General features: G+C 38.2%; 2 protein-coding genes and 1 long non-coding RNA gene across 9 annotated transcripts in view; 1 reads left to right on the top strand and 2 right to left on the bottom strand.

Annotated features, from left to right (window-relative positions):
• Positions 1 to 5,434, bottom strand: part of LOC112495308 — a 6,448-nt gene extending 1,014 nt beyond the window's left edge. The window contains exons 1-4 of one of the 3 annotated variants that reach the window (XR_003061711.1): positions 4,546 to 5,434; positions 4,305 to 4,390; positions 3,690 to 3,862; positions 3,440 to 3,605 (exon numbers count right to left, since the gene is read on the bottom strand). This is a non-coding gene — a long non-coding RNA (uncharacterized LOC112495308). The other 2 variants (XR_003061712.1, XR_003061710.1) reach the window with 2 other exon arrangements.
• LOC107274048 (transcription factor CP2-like protein 1) overlaps positions 1 to 16,358 on the top strand; it is a 19,473-nt gene extending 3,115 nt beyond the window's left edge. For 2 of the 4 annotated variants that reach the window (XM_025091330.1, XM_015752782.2), the window contains 9 exons: positions 4,011 to 4,091; positions 5,598 to 5,810; positions 6,019 to 6,163; positions 6,750 to 6,986; positions 7,068 to 7,316; positions 7,399 to 7,475; positions 13,176 to 13,368; positions 13,706 to 14,156; positions 14,275 to 16,358. In XM_025091330.1, coding sequence (XP_024947098.1) covers positions 4,011 to 4,091; positions 5,598 to 5,810; positions 6,019 to 6,163; positions 6,750 to 6,986; positions 7,068 to 7,316; positions 7,399 to 7,475; positions 13,176 to 13,368; positions 13,706 to 14,156; positions 14,275 to 14,324 — 1,696 coding nt within the window. In that variant the 3' untranslated portion in view covers positions 14,325 to 16,358. Of the gene's footprint in view, positions 1 to 713; positions 1,013 to 4,010; positions 4,092 to 5,597; positions 5,811 to 6,018; positions 6,164 to 6,749; positions 6,987 to 7,067; positions 7,317 to 7,398; positions 7,476 to 13,175; positions 13,369 to 13,705; positions 14,157 to 14,274 lie in introns of those variants that run through there. The other 2 variants (XM_015752783.2, XM_025091331.1) reach the window with 2 other exon arrangements.
• Positions 15,929 to 19,426, bottom strand: LOC107274050. 2 transcript variants are annotated; one of them, XM_015752789.2, is made up of 2 exons: positions 18,924 to 19,426; positions 15,929 to 17,134 (listed from the first exon to the last, which is right to left on the bottom strand). In XM_015752789.2, the coding sequence occupies exons 1-2, from the start codon at positions 19,018 to 19,020 to the stop codon at positions 17,040 to 17,042; spliced, it is 192 nt and encodes a 63-aa protein (XP_015608275.1). In that variant the 5' UTR covers positions 19,021 to 19,426; the 3' UTR covers positions 15,929 to 17,039. The 2 variants fall into 2 exon arrangements, with proteins under 2 accessions (XP_015608275.1, XP_015608274.1); XM_015752788.2 differs by lacking the exon at positions 18,924 to 19,426 and adding an exon at positions 17,273 to 17,892.

Here is a 19,426-nt window from a genome sequence, read left to right as displayed (position 1 = left end):
ATTCTCACAAAAGAGTTTCCCACAAATTCCATCAAATTTTCCAAAAATTTCTTATCAAATAAGTTCATTGAGTACAGTAGCACAAAGCTATACACAATAATCAGCATAATAGAAAGTAAATCTAGAATATATGATAAAAATTCATTTAAAAAATGAGGTCGGTATTCTTGTCGCGTGTGATTGTAGTTCGGACGATATTGAAGGAAATGAGTACACAAGACCGTAGGTCGGTAAAACAATACAAATACCGACCGAGCATTCAATGAAAACGACAGAGACGTAGAATTGCGAATGGGCCAGAATGAAACACCTTGTATAACGGGAGGTCTATGCCGAGTAAGAAATCCGGTTAAATCCAGTCGCAGTTGTTGGCATCACATCATACGGGGGACACGCGAGAAAATCAAACCGGTCGTAGCCACTTGGAACGTGAGAGTCGTCGCGCACCGCGTGTGCATCAGGCCGAATCTAAAAATTCTCACTGAAAACACGCTGAACGCGAGACGTTTAATGTTGGCGCCATATACTCGATCGGTGACTGTGCATTCGTCTGATGCTATAGAAGCAAATTAGTCGTAAAAGCATTAAAAACTATATTATTACCGACAAAAAAGGTGCCATCCAAATCGAGCACTCTCCTTTACTGCCCACAAGATTTTGTGACTTCAGTGACATATGACTAAGGAGTATGATGTTGCTCAGGAGATTCGACAGGGAATGCAACACGTGTTACTGAAGAAAACCGTAAATTTTCATAACTCTGTCTTTAAAAATTTCCAAAATATTCTTTCTTTCAAAACACATCCAATGACTTCTTGTCGCGTTCTTTTTTGACGGTTCACGCATTCTTTCTACGTGCAATATTTTCATACTGCCATTATGCTGTCAATTGTAATATCAAACGCGTATGCAACACTGTGATGAGGTCGTTGGCTGTGCAAAGATCCTTTATAAGAGACTGTCAACGTACACGTGCTACTAGGAAGACTATGCATCGTTTAATGCGTCGCGGGTAAGCCCAGCGTTATTTAGTCTATTGAAAACGAAAAATTTATAAGCGTCTAGAAAAATAACAGCTTCTTCTTTCTTTAGGTAATGAAATTCTTATTAGATGAATCCTCAGTATTATTGTGATCAGGGTATCAGGGTATACCGTATGCATACGAAGGATAATACGTATAGCTTACCAAAGAATTATTTGCTTGGAAGTTTATAAATAATTCATGGAGATCGTGCATCTACACTATACTGCATCCCATATACGTCTTTATAGAACTATACATAATGTATTATGGTATTCAATTATTAAGCTAACGTGATTCTAGATTACGGTCAAGCCCGATTTCTCATTTGTTCGGCAAATACTGTACTGTGATCCGTGACGTATTTGCTGCCAGCTGAAGCAAAAGCGCGGTAAAAGTTAACATGGTGAATATAGTAGAAGGTCGACCAATCAGTGATCAGACCGTGGACACTCCTCCGTGTCTATATGAATAAATCACATGGATATAACACCAGCTGTTTTATTTCTAGAAACGATGGCTGCTGGCTTCAAAATTCAAATAGCATCTTAAGATTAAAGTTTTATGAAAAAAATTACAAGTGTTTATTCGACTTAACGAATTCTTACGCGTAGCTTTAGTAAAATTTTTCTAAAATTATAGCAGCGAGTGGATTTTGGTACAAGGACGAATAAATTATTATCTTCGCCATCAGCTGGAACACGGATCTTGCAAAGTTCAAAATTAAAACTTGAAACATTAATAATTCATTGACCTTCGATATTCCGTTGTAGGTTTTCATATATTTGATTTATTCCTAAATTCATTATTTCTTCAAACGAGCAGTCACTGTCTTAAGACTTTTTAAACGTCTTTCTCATTTTTTTCTTATGTGACAATAGTCCTTTTTATGAAATTTTATCTTCAAGCGGCGTATACATAGTATACATATACTGCGTGTGACTCTGCCATCTACGTCCACCATCATCACAGTACGTTCAAAGTTGTTCGTGGTCAAAGTAAATCGAGCGAACGGAATCTGGCAAGCAGTAGCCAATAGGAGTTCGAAATTGTCGACACACCTCTAGAATTAGCATCGCCCGTTGCTGCCGTTTGGAACGTTCAATGAGCGTGTAAAAGGGACCAGAATCGATGAGAGCACAAAGAGCTCCGTTATATTGATATTCATAGTATATTTAAGTCCTATATAAAATACATGAAAATTGTTACCGTTAAGCATTTAACAATTCAATATAGAAAGATCCACGGGAAATGTACATCAAACGAGCGATTGTAAATTGCATGAGAATAAGTAGAAGAAAAAAAAAAAACAGTTTCAACAAACATCATCCGTATCCGTGCAAAGAACATAAATTTTAATCGCTAGTTCGACTCTGGATTGCTTTCTCGAGCAATAAACTAATTATTAGTAATTGTAAAAGGAAATCACGAGATTTCAAGAGGAACTTTTGAAAACAGTATGTTTTATTAGTCGAATTTCATACAGTAGTGATATCGAATTCGAAATACGTCTAACTGGTGCATACCAGTTTATGCTGACCTCAGTGACTCCTCTACTATGAAGGAGCAGAGATTCTCAGTTTCTTTAACAAAATAACACGTGATCTTCGTTATAGGAACGTCTTACGAGATTTCTCGGGGTATTTTGACAAAAATAATATTAATCATATCCATGTTTACGTGTAGAAATTAACATATGTAAATTTTCACGTGTCTTGGCATGCTTCGAGAACCTCGAATGATACGTTGAAAATATTCTGATGACGATAAATATTATTTTCATTTCAATGCAAGATCAGATAACACGCAAAGAGTCGTATTGTTTCGCCGATAAGTTTATGGGTAAACTATACTAGAGTCCGTGAATGTCGACGTCGGTGGGCGTCACTTCCGTAAAGAGGGAGAAAAAAAACAATGTCGTATTACGCAAATACCGGATGTACGTAATACCGATTATGACAGTAGTTTGTATTGAGAACCATTATTTTCAAAAACCCACGTCACGTAATCGCATTGCCATACACGACGAGCATGATCGAACGCAAGCTTAGTAAAACAAGATGGCGTACACGGATACCGATCAACGATAAATATAATCGTAGTGAAAATATATATATTTTTTTCATTTTAATTTTAATTTAATTTTTTTAATTTCGAGTTCAATTATTTAAAAAATTTCTTTGATTCTTCAATCAAACCTTTTTTTTTTCTATTTTATTTGAGAACCGTTGAACGCGTATCAGACAGAAAAATACGTTAGACGTAGGTGGTATCAGTTAGTTTTACGTCCAGTTCACACCGGTTCCGATAGAACTGTGCACAAGCTCTCTTTAGAAGATTTAAACACAATGTACGTACTGCGCACGTACAATCACACTAGCGTAACGTAATGACTGGCTACTTGGTTAGGTACGTACGTGGGTCGACCCTTGCAGATTAAATGTACTTGGTCCAGTGACACTGATGTCATTTGAAACGTTGACAGCGGTGCCTATAGTCCTGACGAGTGTTTTCGCCAGTAGTAACCAGTAGCGAGTAGTCTCGATCGTCTGTCAGATATGCGTGCTCGAGTAGCACGTGATTCTGCAACATATTTTATTTGAAATAAGTTACAATTGTTTCCATTAAGTTTCGACATGATTTATACGTATAATTGTGAAGACTGACAAGATAGCTTGAATTTTTTTAAGCCTCACGTGGTTGACATTTTTTCACTTGTACTATCCAGTATCCTATTGTATCTCGAGCAATGCTTTACGTCAAGCCCAGGTGAATACCGTACAGATTAGATAAACGAACTGCTTCGATCCAGTTGAATTTGCTTGGTTAGTTGACTATGACTGAAATATGACTGATTGATTATAATTTTTCCTTTCTCGTCACACTGCTGATAATCTTTGTTCAGACAAGGAGGAATAATTTTTCTGGGGAAAAATTCAATTTTTTTTTCATTAATTTATAATAATTTTTTTTTTCTTTCTTTTACAGCGAAGCTTTGCTCGCGCTTCCTTCTCTGACTGTATTCAAACAGGAAGCTCCGTCTCCTGAGAATCACCATAATAATCCAAGGTAAGCTTTTCATTGATTAACACAGGGAGGCATATACGCTGTTATCAGTCTTTCTTTTTCTTTATCAACGATCAATTGTCCGGATTGGACTAGATTTTTAGCGCGATTAATCTCTTTGATTTTCTAATTGTACTTGATTGTATACAGTAGATTAATCGCAAAGACGTAATAGGTAGAAATTATGTCAATTTATTTTGATTACAAATCCATTACCTTCTATAAAGAAACTAAAAGTCCTCGAAAGTGACGTTTCATTGTTAGTTATCAAAATATCATGCGGCAACCCTGACCATCTGACTCTGTAAAATATTAGCTTGCATATACAAAAGAAATAAATCCAATAGCACGCAAAAGTGTATTTCAAGAAAGTATGTCGGAGCAGGCATAAATAGCGTGTGAAAAATAAATAAAAAAAAGAAAGAGAAGCGTCGTTTTCTTTAATCGATAACCTTACCGGATCTTTGAGCGACGCCATCGTTATTTTCCACAGTCATTTTTTTTTTCAATCGGTTGACACCAACAGAACGAACTACATCGGCACGTACCCTGACCGACGACAAATGGAAAAATTGAAATTTTCAAAACATTATAGAAGCAATGATGCACCCTGTGCTTAGAAAAATTAATAAACACGCTGATAAGCGTTCTCGTGGATTTTGTGATTATGGACAAATATCAACAGTCGTGTAAATTGAGCCCCCACCCCGGAAGCGGTAAATTTCATAATAGTAGAATCTTCCCCCACTCCGCCCCTCAGAAGACACAATAATAATTCAATCCGAGACATATGAATAACGTGATTATCTGCAACTTCGGACTTTAACGATGTCAAGTAATATGTATGCATAGTTGTCCAAAAAAAAAATTCAAGTTTCCATATCGCGAAGATGCTGCGTTCGAAGATAGTTAAATTGTAGCATTAATTGCTCCCCTGCAAAGACGCGCGATAAACTTGTAAAGTTATCTGCATGGGACAGACTTCGAGTCTATTGAGACTCGTTGGAGTTATCGTGGCGAAACGACCTGTAGTTTGACTCGCGATTAACAGATCAGTATGAAATAGCATACGCTTCAGATGCTTATTCCGCCATTTATTCGATCAGCGTTGAAAAACTTCGCGACCCCCTCTTCAAGTTAGAACATTTGCTCCCCTCTTGAAGTTAAGACTTTGGTCTCCTCTCAGAGTTAGCCATTTTGGTGAACGGTATCGCGAGGCGCAACACTTTGTCACGATAAGCGTGAGTGCGTATATGTACATTACCGTATGCGATACGTGGAACAGTGGAATTCGGCCGTGTGAGGATACCTGAAAGGAATAGTAAAGACGCGAAGTTGGCGCCATGCGGAGTCCAGTAGAAGTTCAAGGATCGTCGTCGGCTTTTTTAAATTTATTGTGAGTGCCGGGTTAATGATAAATAAAAAGAATACTGATAACAGTGTTACCGTTGCTTGTTACTATTTTTTATAAGAATTCTTTTACTGATTTTTCTTTCTTACATTCCGCAGCCTGAATCACATCACTCAGAGAAGCATCAATCAACCTGCTGGCCATAATGGGAATGTCGCTAATAACGAAGCTGACAGTAACAACAATGGCCAGAGCGCTGCCAGTCTTCATCAGCTGCTCTACTCGTCCACGGAAGAGTATCCGCCGACATCATCTACGGGGAATCAGGTCTCGTCCTCGCAGCAGGGAAACGAATTCAATGAAGACTGCCGGTGATTGGATAATTATTTTTAATATGAGGCTGTTTATGAAAATTCTATATTAGAAGAAAATCACAAGTAGAGACAGTGTTTTCAATTCAATTTTCAATTGTAATCCAGTTTATAAAAGGTTCCAAGAGTATCCTTGTACTTCCCTTGTTGGACCTATAACTGTACGACCTTTGAGGAAGCACTTGTTAATAAGGTATCTCTTAATTAGTTTTCAGTACGTCTTGGCAGCAGCCACCAGTATCGCCACTAAGGTCAACGAGGAGACCCTGACTTATTTGAACCAAGGTCAATCCTACGAGATCAAGCTGAAGAAACTTGGAGACCTGTCTGCCTACAGAGGCAAGATCCTCAAGGTACCTGAGACACTGTGCTTTCTCTTTCATTTGTTTATAACTCTTGTGCTGGGTCACGGCATCTTACATAAACGCTTCGGTGGTCTGTCATGTGGTCTGCCAGCGACTCACGTGGAAAGGTGAAGGGTCTCTTTTTTTAATGTTATAGGAAGCTGGTTGTGCTTTTATTTTAATGGTGGAATTAGGCGCTTTTTTTTAATGTCCTACAATCAGCACCCATACGGAAACAGGAACACTAGCGCCACGGGAATAACAAGAAGTTTGAAGTATGTTAACTATCGGATGACGTTGCCATGGTACAATCGACTTGTCTTCCTGATGATCCTTGTAGGATAATTGTGGTTGGCGCTAGATCAGTAATATATAAAAAAGAAGCTCCTACAATGATCTTCCCACGTGAGCTCTTGGTTGTACGTTTCGAGACGATGTTTCGATATTCACTTTCAGCAATGATAATAATGTTGTATCTTTATTGGGTATATGTGACTAATAAAAGGCCAACAATCTTATCATTACTAACCATCTATATCGGAACGTGCCCTCAGAAGTTGTGAGATGCCCGAACGGGACTATAACGTTTCTGTAGGGACATCCGACATTTCTGTTTCAGTCGACAATCCGCATCTGCTTCCACGAGCGACGTCTACAGTATACAGAGAGGGAACAGATGCTGGCCTGGCAGCGTACAAGACCTGGAGAACGTCTTCTGGAAGTCGACGTACCTCTCAGTTATGGGATGGTTGACGTGCGCGAGCCTTTTCCATCGAATAATTGCGTGGAATTCATGTGGGATCCTACGAAGGAAGTTGGCGTGTATATCAAGGTGGGTACAGAAATGTAAAACAGCATAAATCACGAAAATAACAAAAAAAGACTGTAAACTTCATCTCTCTCGTTGTTGCAGGTCAACTGTATAAGCACGGAATTCACGCCGAAGAAGCACGGCGGTGAAAAAGGCGTGCCTTTCCGTATTCAGGTTGAAACTAGACTTCCTGGCGGACCGCGCCTTCACGCGGCATCCTGTCAGGTCAAAGTTTTCAAGCTTAAAGGAGCTGATCGCAAACACAAGCAGGATCGCGATAAAATTCTTCGTCGACCTCCTCACGAACAAGACAAGTATCAACCGAGCTACGATTGCACGGTCCTCTCCGACGTAAGTAATCGTATATAATGTATATAATTAAAATCATTATTAAATACAAGCACGAATCTTAAACGATAATTACATCTTCCAGATTCCATTGGATTCGCTCTCGCCGTCGAGTCCCTTATCCCAAAACGGAGGAAGCCCTTACGCCCCGACAGAAGCAATGTAAGTCAAGCTTGAACACCGTTGCTATTGTAATCGTCATATCGATAATTATACAAGACACGTGGGACTATCCAAAAATTTTCCCAAACTGAAGTCACGGCTCGAGCTTCATAAATTTAAATACGCAAACATTCAGCACTGGACGAAAACAGTGAACAAGGTCTTGTATCACCTGTCTTGTAAAATTAACTCTAATACGTCTGAGGTCCCTCCTACCCAAATTTTTCTACGTAATGGCAAATATTAGTGTTCCTATCGTCCCATTAGAGACGTTTTGAAAATTGCGCTAATACCATTGCAATGCCGGTACACGTAATCAAGACTTATAAAAGCGTTGGGAGCTACGTAAATACACCGGAACCACCCAATTGTCAATGTACAAAGGTTGCTGCCGAAAATAGAAACGTGTCCGACCAATGAAGCTGTCATTAAGCCCATGGTTTTGTTGCATCGTTATACCAGACCGGAGTCACACATCAGCTTGTTCGCAAGGATACACAATGCATATTCTCTGCGTGCACGTTTAAGACGTGCGAGTACGGCACTTCAAGATATGTATATTTAATTAAGTGACTCACGTAGGCGAAATCCCAGTCAACAAGCTATATTGACCCTCGAAGGATGGAAATTTAATGATCGTAATGTTGCTAATATGCAATCGTTATTTTGTGCTTACTGGGACACGTATGTATACATACTATATATGTATATATAACAGGTTGCGTGACTACAAACATGTATTTCTTAAAGCCTGTTACAACACTGGATCGTTACTGTATAGGCTGGATGGGTTGAATACTATTTATATTCCAGTAGCATGATCTCCAAAGAAAACGAAAATGATACCTATTAAACGAAGAAGGAATTCTTGTCGCTTGGTACTGGTTAGGCTTTTGTCGTATAACTTTAGCCAGAGCCAGCAACAACGGCTGGGATGACGTAATACGATTTACCTTCGAATTCTACACGCCGTAAACATCCACCTAGAAACTTCTGGATATTACGAGTTATGCCAAGCTGGGTATAGGCTCGATATTATATCATGATCCTAGACACATAAAAGCAGACTCTTGGTTTTTTTCTATTTAAATGGACGATCGACTGTGTGCCGTGGATATTCATATTATAGATATTAGAAGGTTTGCTGGATTCTTATATTCTTGATATCAGATTGATTTTATGACATTGATTATATTCTAATAACCATCCTATGCATAGCTTGCTGGGTATCAGTCCAGGTTACTGTGAACTTACCAGCTACGTGAATAAAGCTATAGAAAAGGTCTATAACGAGGTTGTTATTGTGCACGGATGTTTTTCTTTGGTCTATTCTGATTTTATATCTTTGCCGATTTTCACAATACGTTGGGGAGTAATAATGATACCCCAAGGTTGCTAGTAAAGTAATGGAAAAACAGGCATTTCAGACTAGAAAAATTACATGTTCAAGAACAGCTGTTATGTTATCGAGAAATGATGGTTTTATTAATTTGGGCTGTATCTAATTCGATAAAATTAGTACAGTTTCAGTAATTAGTACCTGACGTGAAATTGTTACCAGTATTTTCATTTAATAACCTCTGTGGTTGTCAGGTTAGACTGGATAATATTATTGTCAAGGACTTGACCCGTACTTCACATAAGGAATAATTAAACCAGCTCGAACCGGAACCTCCATTTAAATTTCAAATTTTCACAAGTCGCATCAAAAAATTACAGCAGTGAAGATCAACCCACTTACCATTCAGACTTCTGGCATACTGTGTAAATTTGACGAATTTTAAAATACGGTATCCACTCACGAGACACTGCAATCAAATGCAAGATGAGATACGTTCATACGTGATACGTATTTATACCGTATCCGCGATATGAGAAAGTAAAGAGCAGAATACGATTTTTTATCAATTTTTGCTTCTAGCAACGCCATCAGTGCCACGAGCCAATAGAGGGTCTACAAAAATATATGTAGATTAAAACAATGTCAATAAGACGGGATCTGTTTTTAAATCACGTCAAGACAAATAAGTCCCTGATCAATGAAAAACAGCATTGAGAATGTGTATAGTCCCAACGTTAAACTACCGCGTACACCATTAATCATATTATCATACATAAATAAAACCATGATGCCGAAGGTGAATTATGCATTCACGATTTGTTCGCCATTCTTGGATATCTTGAATAACCTGGAAAGGTACATGTGGATTTTTACACGATGCTTAAATATTCTTGTCAAATTTGTCCAAGGGTTCCTTTTAAGGTTATATAAAGCAGATTATACAGTAACGTCAGACACAACAGTAACAACTTTGTGGTGGCTAGTGGTTTCACAGTAGGTAGAGAATCGGTGCTGGAGTCAGACGTATAGAAGGCTGAGGTGGCTGCGCCAGTCTTTCTACATAGAAGTGGCAGTGGATTGGTGGTAGAGGAGGAAAGTATACATCGTGGGGGACTAAACTGGCTTGAACTGGCGTGAGCCAGCAGAGGGGAGTCGACACATCACAGTGGGCCGACTTTGCCTCAAACACAATTCAGACCATCCGACGCGTTAGACACTTCGTACGATCACGGTTCTTCCTGTCGGTTTTATTACAACGGTTTAACCCTTTTAGTTTTTCTTTCTTTATTTTCAATTGTGTTCCGTACAATTACAATTACAATTGCCGCACGCAGATTCATTCGCCAAGCCGCCGGGAGGTACAGCGTCGTTGAATGGCAGTTGTATTTTTGTGATCATCGCTTGGTTCACTGAGTGCGCGAAGAGTCGTTTGCAAGGAAGTCGCATTTGATAATAACAGTGGAGGGCAAGAGGAAGAGAAATACATCTCTAGGCTAAATCAAGCTTGTCAGAAGTCGCAGACATGATCTACCGCTAGGAGGAATCTGTTTATAAATAAGATCTCGCGAAACGGAGCGTCCAGTGCACTCCCGTCTTCGTGTTTAATGATCATTGCAGTTCTACTGCTTCACTGCGAAAAAGAAGAGAAAGAGAGATAGACCTTTAGTGGCCAAACTTGTCAGTTTCGTGTGACGCCGTCTCGTGTGAAATTTTTACGAGTCGGCCACTTGCTTGCGCATTACGTGCATGAGATCGACTACCGTGTTTCTCAGTGGCGTACGTGTAATTTATTTTCTGTACGATTGTCGCGTATACATTTTCTTTTTGAAACAGAACAGTTTGACATTACCGACGGAGCTTAAGGATTTACCGTTGACAAGGCAAGGTACTTTCAAACGACGCGTAAGTCACGTAACTCCCGATACTGGGATATTTCAAATAAAACAGCTTCTATTCCAGTAACGATTACTATTGTCCCGAAAGAACTATTCTAATGTCTCTCAAGTGTTTTCGAGAACGAAAGTAAGATTGAGTTTTCGATTTATATCTGAAGATCGAATAGGTCTGTATGCGTCACTTCCTACGCTCCGTATACATCCGTGTACCCGTGCAGTAGAGGGAACCTAGAGGAAGATCAATCATTCGCAAAGAGAAATTGAGCGAGCATCGCTATCAGATTAGTCGTGTCACGATCCTGGATATCAAGGCCTTTGGAATGCCCTCCTTCAGTATACCGAGGCACCCGGGTCCGCTGCTGTACCACAATCAATTCCCTGTCGATCAGCCTGTTGTTATCTGCCCTGTGAGCGTCTTCCTCGAGAGCAAAACCCTGGCCAGCATCCTTCTGTCACGTCAGGACCACCTCCTCAGATGACGAGCAGCCTTGCCGCCGAAAAGCTGATGCCAGGGCGGTTAAATTCCCCTTCGTACGAATCTTGAACACGGCGACGAGGTCGAGGTCGTCGAAGATCGTTACTTACCGACTGCTCTTATCTAATACAAATCGTCAGTTGAGGTAGCCCTGTCACTCGGAGAGCTAAAATAATAAATGTCAGCCACGAGACGAAGAAGCCCTTAATCTTGAATCAGATTACGAAGAAGAAACATGGTCGGCTTATCACGGATATTCAAAGCTCGCAAGAGAGATGCATTGAAAATCGATCTTCGATATTACTCCCTCGACTGACTCCTGGGGATTTTGACGTAAGGTCAATTGAGGCTTAACGCTCATCAAAGCTTGTACAATTGTAATTACTTTTCACAGAATCCTCGATCAGTGCATACCATACCAAGGTAGTTCCGTGCTCTCCTGGAAGTTCTTCGCTAAATCATGAGCCAGATCGACTTGACAACAGGGCTAGAAATATCTGGTTCACGGTGGACGCATATCTGTTGACTTATGCACAGACGGAAGACTACAGAGAGCCGACCTGTTCCGCTCTGAACTGACTCTTCTTTACCAGCGATCTGGTGTTGCAATAAGCACTAACAGGATTGCAGTTTAAATATTATTATCTGACTACGAGATATTTGCACGTGCCGTGGAGAGGCGCCAGGAGCTCGTGGAAGAATTTGGCACGCAGACGGGCTTTATTTACAGTAAAATAATAAAGATTATTCTTACCGACCAACTGAAGATATCTCTGGAGGACGCTAAACCGACGGTTCTTCTTGATTGAAGAAAAAGAAGCCACAAGGGTATTGAAAGAAAAGTAGACAGGAAGAAAGAGGCCCTCGTTTCATAAAGCCGAATTGCAACTCCAATTTGTACCAATTACTTCAGATCCCTTGCGAGATCACACCAATCCACAAGATAAAATTTTCTACATGTCATGCAACCAGAAGCTCTCTTCTTACCCATGTCAGCTAAAAGGTCAGATGAGATGAATTTAACGAATATTGAGTTATCTTAAAAAATATATACAAAGATCAAATGATGGAAGCACCACGGTGGTTGGAAGAACCTTGATAAAATTTACGAATAATCGAACGACTCATTTGACACTGATTAATTAAAAATGCCGAAATTTCTACACTCGGAATTGCGAAGCGAATTACGATTGAGATCGTCGAGAGCTCGAGGATCATCGGCCTATCTGCTGGAGCACGAAGTAACGATAAGAGGCGATTCATCGGGTATCGAGGTAGTCGCCAGATTCGTACACGCACTTCCGGATGCTCGTCGCGGAACCGGAAGACAATTTTGGCGCGGTGGCCTCGTGGGCTTAACACTTCGAAGATCGCGTGTACCAATCAAGAGGATCGGTGGTCAACCCAACGGAAGTTCCCCAAAGTGTACCTTCCGATTGCGAGCATTTGCCATGTAAGCTCCGAGCAAGATCATCATGAAATTTAATCCTAATTCTTTCTGCGAACCCGTTTACGGCTGACGCTATTCAATTGCCAATTGATTAAATCACTTGTAATCCATCGTACTGTGTTGCCTCTTCAAAAATTCTAATTACCATCTTGCACTCTTCATGCATACCAAGATCATTCTGCTCTTGGTATCTTTATCACCACTTGTATCCTTTGACACTTTTTCTCGTTGCTCCTCATTCGACTCGAGAGTGCCGGATGAAAGCTGTCCAGATGGATGGATGGCTTCGAGTTACTTCGTTGCTCTTGTTAAGTCAGCCCCCCTTTTACGTCCCATTTATAAAAGCGAGAGTATAGCATTGCACGAAGAATACGAAACTGTCTCTAATTGAAGATCTTGGCTTGATACGTCTTCGCGCATTCACTACTCAAGCAAATGTACGAGTTAGCGTTGCTAGAACAAATCGAAGATCCCGTGGTTTTAATTATAGTCAAATTTTCTTCTCTTTCATCTATTTATCATTATTTCTTCTTTTTAGTTCTCCACAGAGCAGAGCTGCGATCGGTGGTAGTTCTTCGCCCGTTGCTGTACCTGTCGCCCTGTCCGTATCCAATGCCAGTGTGGTACCACTGTCCCAGGTATCAGAATCCGTCAAAGAGGATCCAAACACAGCACCAGGACTTCCGTCGCCTGCTGCAATCCTGCCCGACCACCCTTGTACCGATGATAATGTAAGTCATGGAATGTTTCCTTTTGTTTAGCTGACAATGGGTCACGTAACGTCAAAATCTATCCAAGCATTTTACATGTAGTTTTTTTTAGACAAGGTTATTGGTGATTAGATTGATATTATAAGCATACTTCTTGAACACAGTCGTATATAGCTTAATTATCATAGACCTTATCGTTATCGTATCTCTAATTTACGTCGCAGTTTCTCTTGAAACGCCTTAGAGAATTTCGAGAAATATGTTACGGATCGATTGTTCACAGAGGGAATTTATTTTTAATTTACCATACAAACTTAATCGACAGTTATACTAAAATTGATATCGTTTATCGTTATAGGTCAGTGGAACGTTTTCTGAATTACCATCGGATGCAAATGCTGCTCAAACAACCGCCTGGCTACGTGCTGCTCGTTTTCACACTTTCGAGTCAACATTTTCGAGTTTCTCAGCCTCCGACATTCTTCGTTTGTCGCGCGACGACTTGATACAAATTTGTGGTGTGGCTGACGGCATTCGACTTTTCAATGCTTTACATTCGAAAGCCCCAACGCCAAAACTCACTTTGTACTTCTCGATCGAGGGTAAAAGCTCTATTTGGAGAGCCGTGTATCTGGAGAGCTTAACGAGCACTGCTCTTACCGCTAAGCTTTTATCCGCGTTAAATTTGTCTCGTGAAAATCTTTATTCGATTTTGTTAATGGGACCACAGGGTATACACATTCTAGTGACCAATGAACTAGTGGCGAATATGAAGGACGAGAGCATGTACTACGTTGAAATGATAAAAGGTAAGAACAATGCTGGAATGTAAATGGATTTAAATATTCCAGTAATTTATTGGGTAGCCTGCTGATTGGGTAGAAGTAACGTTTTTGCATGATGCTATGCACTTTTCTTACTTTTTAGATACGGCCAGCGATCGCTACAAACTACTGCTGAAGCCTTCTTCACGCTGATTCACTTAAACTTCATTGGGATTAAGGCAGTGTGACTATTTAACAGTGTCTTGTGTTGTGGGAATTCACACGAGACGTATAATACTCGATGCAGACAAATGAATAACTACTCATAATGAAAAGGCAGCTTAGGTTTGCTACGAGAAAGTAACTTCGTGTATTTCAATAGTGAAATTTTCGTCTGGAATTGCAATTACGAATCGTCGATTCCAAAGCATTGACGAAGAAGGTACTTTTGAAATTCATTCAACTGGAATTGCCTGGAGCAAAATACAAATTGCCATCTTAAGATCCGTAACACATCTGACGATATAAGGGATATCTTATTGAATATATGTTCACCTACCACCTACCTTCACAGACTCTATCACTTGGAAATGTAACATATGGTTTTCATTTCTTATCTAAATCGGTAAAAAGAAATTGATTCAAAGCTAGCTAAGGGGGTTTCGTAGTAAATGTCATCATTTGAATATTATTTAATTACTATGTCGTTTCGATTAATGGGAATTTTATTCGGTGACGGTTATTGCGAACTTTACTGTTTCTTGTTAGAATGGTATTTGCTGATTCTGCATGTATTCAATTTTTTACTGTGGACTTTGAAAGTACGCTGCCTAGCTTTGTAAATTTCGTGCCAATGAACCGTATGTTCAATTAGGAAAGAAACATAAAATGAAATCTTGTTAAATCATTCGCGAAAAACGTTGAATTTTGATTAAGTGTACGATTTCGTTTTTCATGTTAAAGCAGTAAATAAGATATGGTAAATACGTGCAATTATTAACTCTTGAAGTAATTTAGAAGCATACCAAAAACTACGTTATTCATACGTAAGGATTTGACGATACGTAAATTCACAAGGCCATCGCCCATGAACAAAATGGAATGTAGTGTCAATAGAACTTGATTTATTTTGGTTAGGATAAAAGAATCTATTCGTATATTTCTATGAAATTTCACAAACTTTATTATATATGTTCCTGGTAAGTTGTCTTACGCGGTAAAATTTGCTAATTATTTCGTCGATTTATCTGCGTGCTTTTGTGTTTCACGCATTTATGTTTACTGTTATTTACTCTTTATTTTAGTTAGCGAATAAATGAAAAGTGTATTAGGGAATAGGGTCGAATTAAATCTTCCTTATGACCAAAGTATAATCAAACATTAGTTGCTACACTAATACTTAGTGCAATAAGGTCTCAAAATACGCCAAACGCTACTCCGCTATGTATGGGCGTAGCTATTAATTATTGTCTCATATTAGTCTGTAACGTAAGTGTCCACTTTGACCCACTCATCAGGGAACTTTAGGGAAATTTAAGGAGATAAACGAAAAAAACATATATATATTCACAAGGTGCCTTAGAAGTGAGCATTTACGTCAGCTTTCTGTTGTAAGGTATTAAAAGTAATTATATGTAATTGAAAACTTAATGTAGTAACTTCTTTAGAGGAAACTGGAAATACAAAAATAGCCTTGTCTGATGCGGTACAAACCAGGATTCTTTCAAAATATTTATTTTTTTGAGAGATAGTCTACAATTTGATAATAAGAAGGTAATCATATAAAGTATAATCGCAGGTCTTTATTGTACGTGGAATAACGTGTATATGAACATGTCATGTCTTGATTAATAGTATTTGCCAAGAAGCATGTCTATTGGATCAAAGCGATTGCACAGTCAGCTCAAGATTAAAATGATCTTATATCGTTTTTGTTCTCTTGAGAACGTAAAGTATTTTATGGGATCCTTGTGAAACAATCCTGGCGGTTGTTATAAGTTTTAATTCTAGGATAGTTTAACGTCACGACTGTACAACGCCATGTAATCGCGTCTAGTTCGATTATGATTATAGACTAAGAAAGAGTTATATGAAATAGAAGAATTATTTTTCTCTATTTTCAATCACCTAAATTTTATTGTATTAAGTATATTGAAGACGCGCAGTATGGTGTAACGAGCATTTTGTATTTGGGAATGATAATTTCACTTGCAAATGCACGTGGACTAATAAAAATTTCAGACACCATTATGTGTGGTTATCGAAGTCCATCCACCCTACAGAGATGAGTAGGGAGATGCACAACGCTACGGTTTTAGGATTAGAACTTATACTCTGGAAACTTTATTGGTTTATGTTCTTTTTTTTTAATCACATTTCTATGAATCATAAAAACCACTGCCTCAAATCGAATTCCTTCAGTCTTCATGTAACTTGCGTTTCGCATTAGATTGGTTAAGTTTTGTTAGATTAGTAAAATTGCGCACTTACACAATTAGGGAAACTGGATGTTACGAAGTGGGAAAGAGATATATATGTATCTCTGTTTCAACATTTTAGGGCCACTTTCAACAGCTCCATTCCCCTTCCAGAATATAAGTTCTGTGCCTAAAACCGTAGCGTCATGTGTCTCCCTACTCATCTCTGCACCTTACATTAAAGTCAGGATTGAAAATTCATCGAAATGAACGAACACAGTTTGCTCATAAATGGGATATATATATATGTTCACTTCACAAAATAAGCAGTCATTGTTGATTCTGAATTATTGTATATGCATTGTGTGAAGTATCTGGCGGGACAATTTTAACGTTGCCTCCGCTGTACAGACCGTAGTTCTTTCAAATTTCTGATTGAAATTTCTTCGTTTTCCAATAATCCAAATTCTTGACGTTTATGAATGCCCTTTCTGTATTTCCCATCCAAACGTTACTTCTTTTTTCTCAGTTGCTTATTTCTCTTCTTCTCTTCGCGTTTCTTCTCGCGATCTTTCAGACTTTTGTACAACTTGAAGCCAAAGAATACTGAAATTATAGAAAAAAAAGGGAATGCATTAGTTTGAAATAGACTAAAAGACTATATTCAAATATGAACTAATATAGAGGCAAACGATCCGGATAATTAATTCACTTATTAAGGGTAAAAATAATTGCAGATGTTACCAAAGACAAGGATGATCAGTAAGACAGCTACTAGGACAACATAGAACTGTGCTAGAGAAAAGATGTTGTAATAGCTGCTGCCACTATTTTCCACAACTGTATTTAAATTATTTTTGAACATATGCTTAGCTTCTTCGTGGAATTTGATCTTTTCATCCTCATCCATGTTGCGATATTTCTGAACCATGTCAGAGAGCTTCTTTTGAAGATCCTCAGGCAATACATTATTCTTTTGGAGTTTTTCCAAAATGTTATCATCCATGTTGGAGTATGTATGACTGTCACAAGTGAAATTTCACTTTCACTGCTACAATGTCTTACTAACTTAAAACCACCAAATAATCAAAGAAATGTGCTTCGTTCCTTAAAAAAAATTCAATAAACCACAACGTTTCAAGCAAGCAAGTAAACTAGTATGGAACAGTAAAAATATCCGCGAAGACTGAATAAAACGTATAAATGATTAGATAATACTTGAAATGAGTGAGATTGGAAGTCTGATTACAAATGAAGAAGTTTATATCACACATATGACTGAGTCAGAATCATTCCATATGGCAAATATACTGCCTCAGCAAATTGTTCATCATGCAATAATTATAAAAATGTTGCTTGCACATCAATTTCTGAAAACATTTCTTAGCAAGAAAAAAGAGTAGGTTAAATTTAATTAGCCAGTAAGAGTATTTACCAATTATCAATGCTAACGTGCCCAATACATAAATTATTACATTGTGTGCAGTAATAAAAGCTTCAGGAATTGGCTATATCTTTTTGTCTTCTTTAACAGTATTCAGAATACGCTTTAGAAAAATCACCTCTGCCATATTGCTGACTGTTGATATGACGTCAAGTGCATCAGAAAGCTGAGATATAGATAGTAAGGTTTTGACCCATGTTAATTTGATTAATGTCCCTTATCATTGCCAAAAATATGGATCTTGTAGTATGCTAAGTCCATCATCTTCATCAGAACGCATACTTTATATAATATAAAAAAATTCTGGATATATCCTGAGAAACTTTCCCTTTATTTTCAATAATAACATATTCTCACTTTCCAACTAGAATCTATCAAGGAATCTGAACTTTTACATGACCGACAAATGAATCAGTAATCAATAATATATTAAACAATAGAGAATAGTATTCTTTCAAGATTATAGATAAGAATTGTTCTGTTGCAATCAGACCAACATACGATACAATTACTTATTAGTTCAGTGGTATTGCGAAACAAAGCAAATATTATCCCATTCATTTGATGAGTTATTATTTCATTCCGCATAAAATATTGAATATATATGTTATATCTGTTATTAGAAATCAATAATAATGGCACGAGTATAAAAAATGAAAAGAAAAATAATATATGCTGATAAACATCTAATTAAATGTCCAGGATTATTGTGTGTTACATATTCTAAAGAGAATATCACAATAAACATTTGTTACATTGAATACATTTAATTGTAATTTATTCTAAAGTATATGTTAATATTACCAACCAGCATTATCAAATTATCCAGTATCTGAAGTATATACTGAATTATTCATTAATTTCATTCATAAGCAAACATATGTTTACAAGCATATAAGTAATAAATGTCAGAGAAAGACAACGATGATAGAGTTTGAATCTGAGCCTTACCAGACAGACCGATTACGATGGCAGCCGGAATAATAAAAACCTCGTTGCTAAAGCCGTGTTCTATAGGACCTTCAGGACCGCCACTCAGGTCCACCATAGCTTAAATTTAGTTGAAAAATACACAAGAAGTATTAGAAGTATCCACGAAGCTTCTCCAGAATACGCGGCACAGTTTTCAACGTTAGCGCCATCTCGGAAACGCCTATAAGCGAATTTACCGTTATGGAATTGCGACATTTCCAATAACTCATCAATGTTCCAGATACATAGAATTCCATAGATCTTATTAAGATTACACCATTTATATTTTGTGCAACACATTGTTACGTTTCACTATACTGTATTTTAAATTTATTATATTTGATAATTGCCAAGGTTGACAAGCCATACATTTCAGCTGATTTGATACATCGATACTCCAGCCATCGCAACATATGTACATCGCAGCCGAGTATTAGTTTTTTTTTAATTAATTAGGTCACGCTGGGACAACGCACATATTC

This window comes from Cephus cinctus, unplaced genomic scaffold, assembly GCF_000341935.2.
Source record: "Cephus cinctus unplaced genomic scaffold, Ccin1 Ccin1_scaffold2055, whole genome shotgun sequence".
Classification (NCBI taxonomy): Eukaryota; Metazoa; Arthropoda; class Insecta; order Hymenoptera; family Cephidae; genus Cephus; species Cephus cinctus.
Note: the sequence above shows the minus strand (reverse complement) of the source record. Positions and strands in the feature narration are given on the sequence as shown.

Coding starts and splice junctions, on each gene's coding strand:
- LOC107274050 (XM_015752788.2), bottom strand. CDS start 17,534: ATGGATGATAACATTTTGGAAAAACTCCAAAAGAATAATGTATTGCCT. Junction 17,135..17,272: donor ACTGATCATCCTTGTCTTTG/GTAACATCTGCA, acceptor CTATAATTTCAG/TATTCTTTGGCTTCAAGTTG.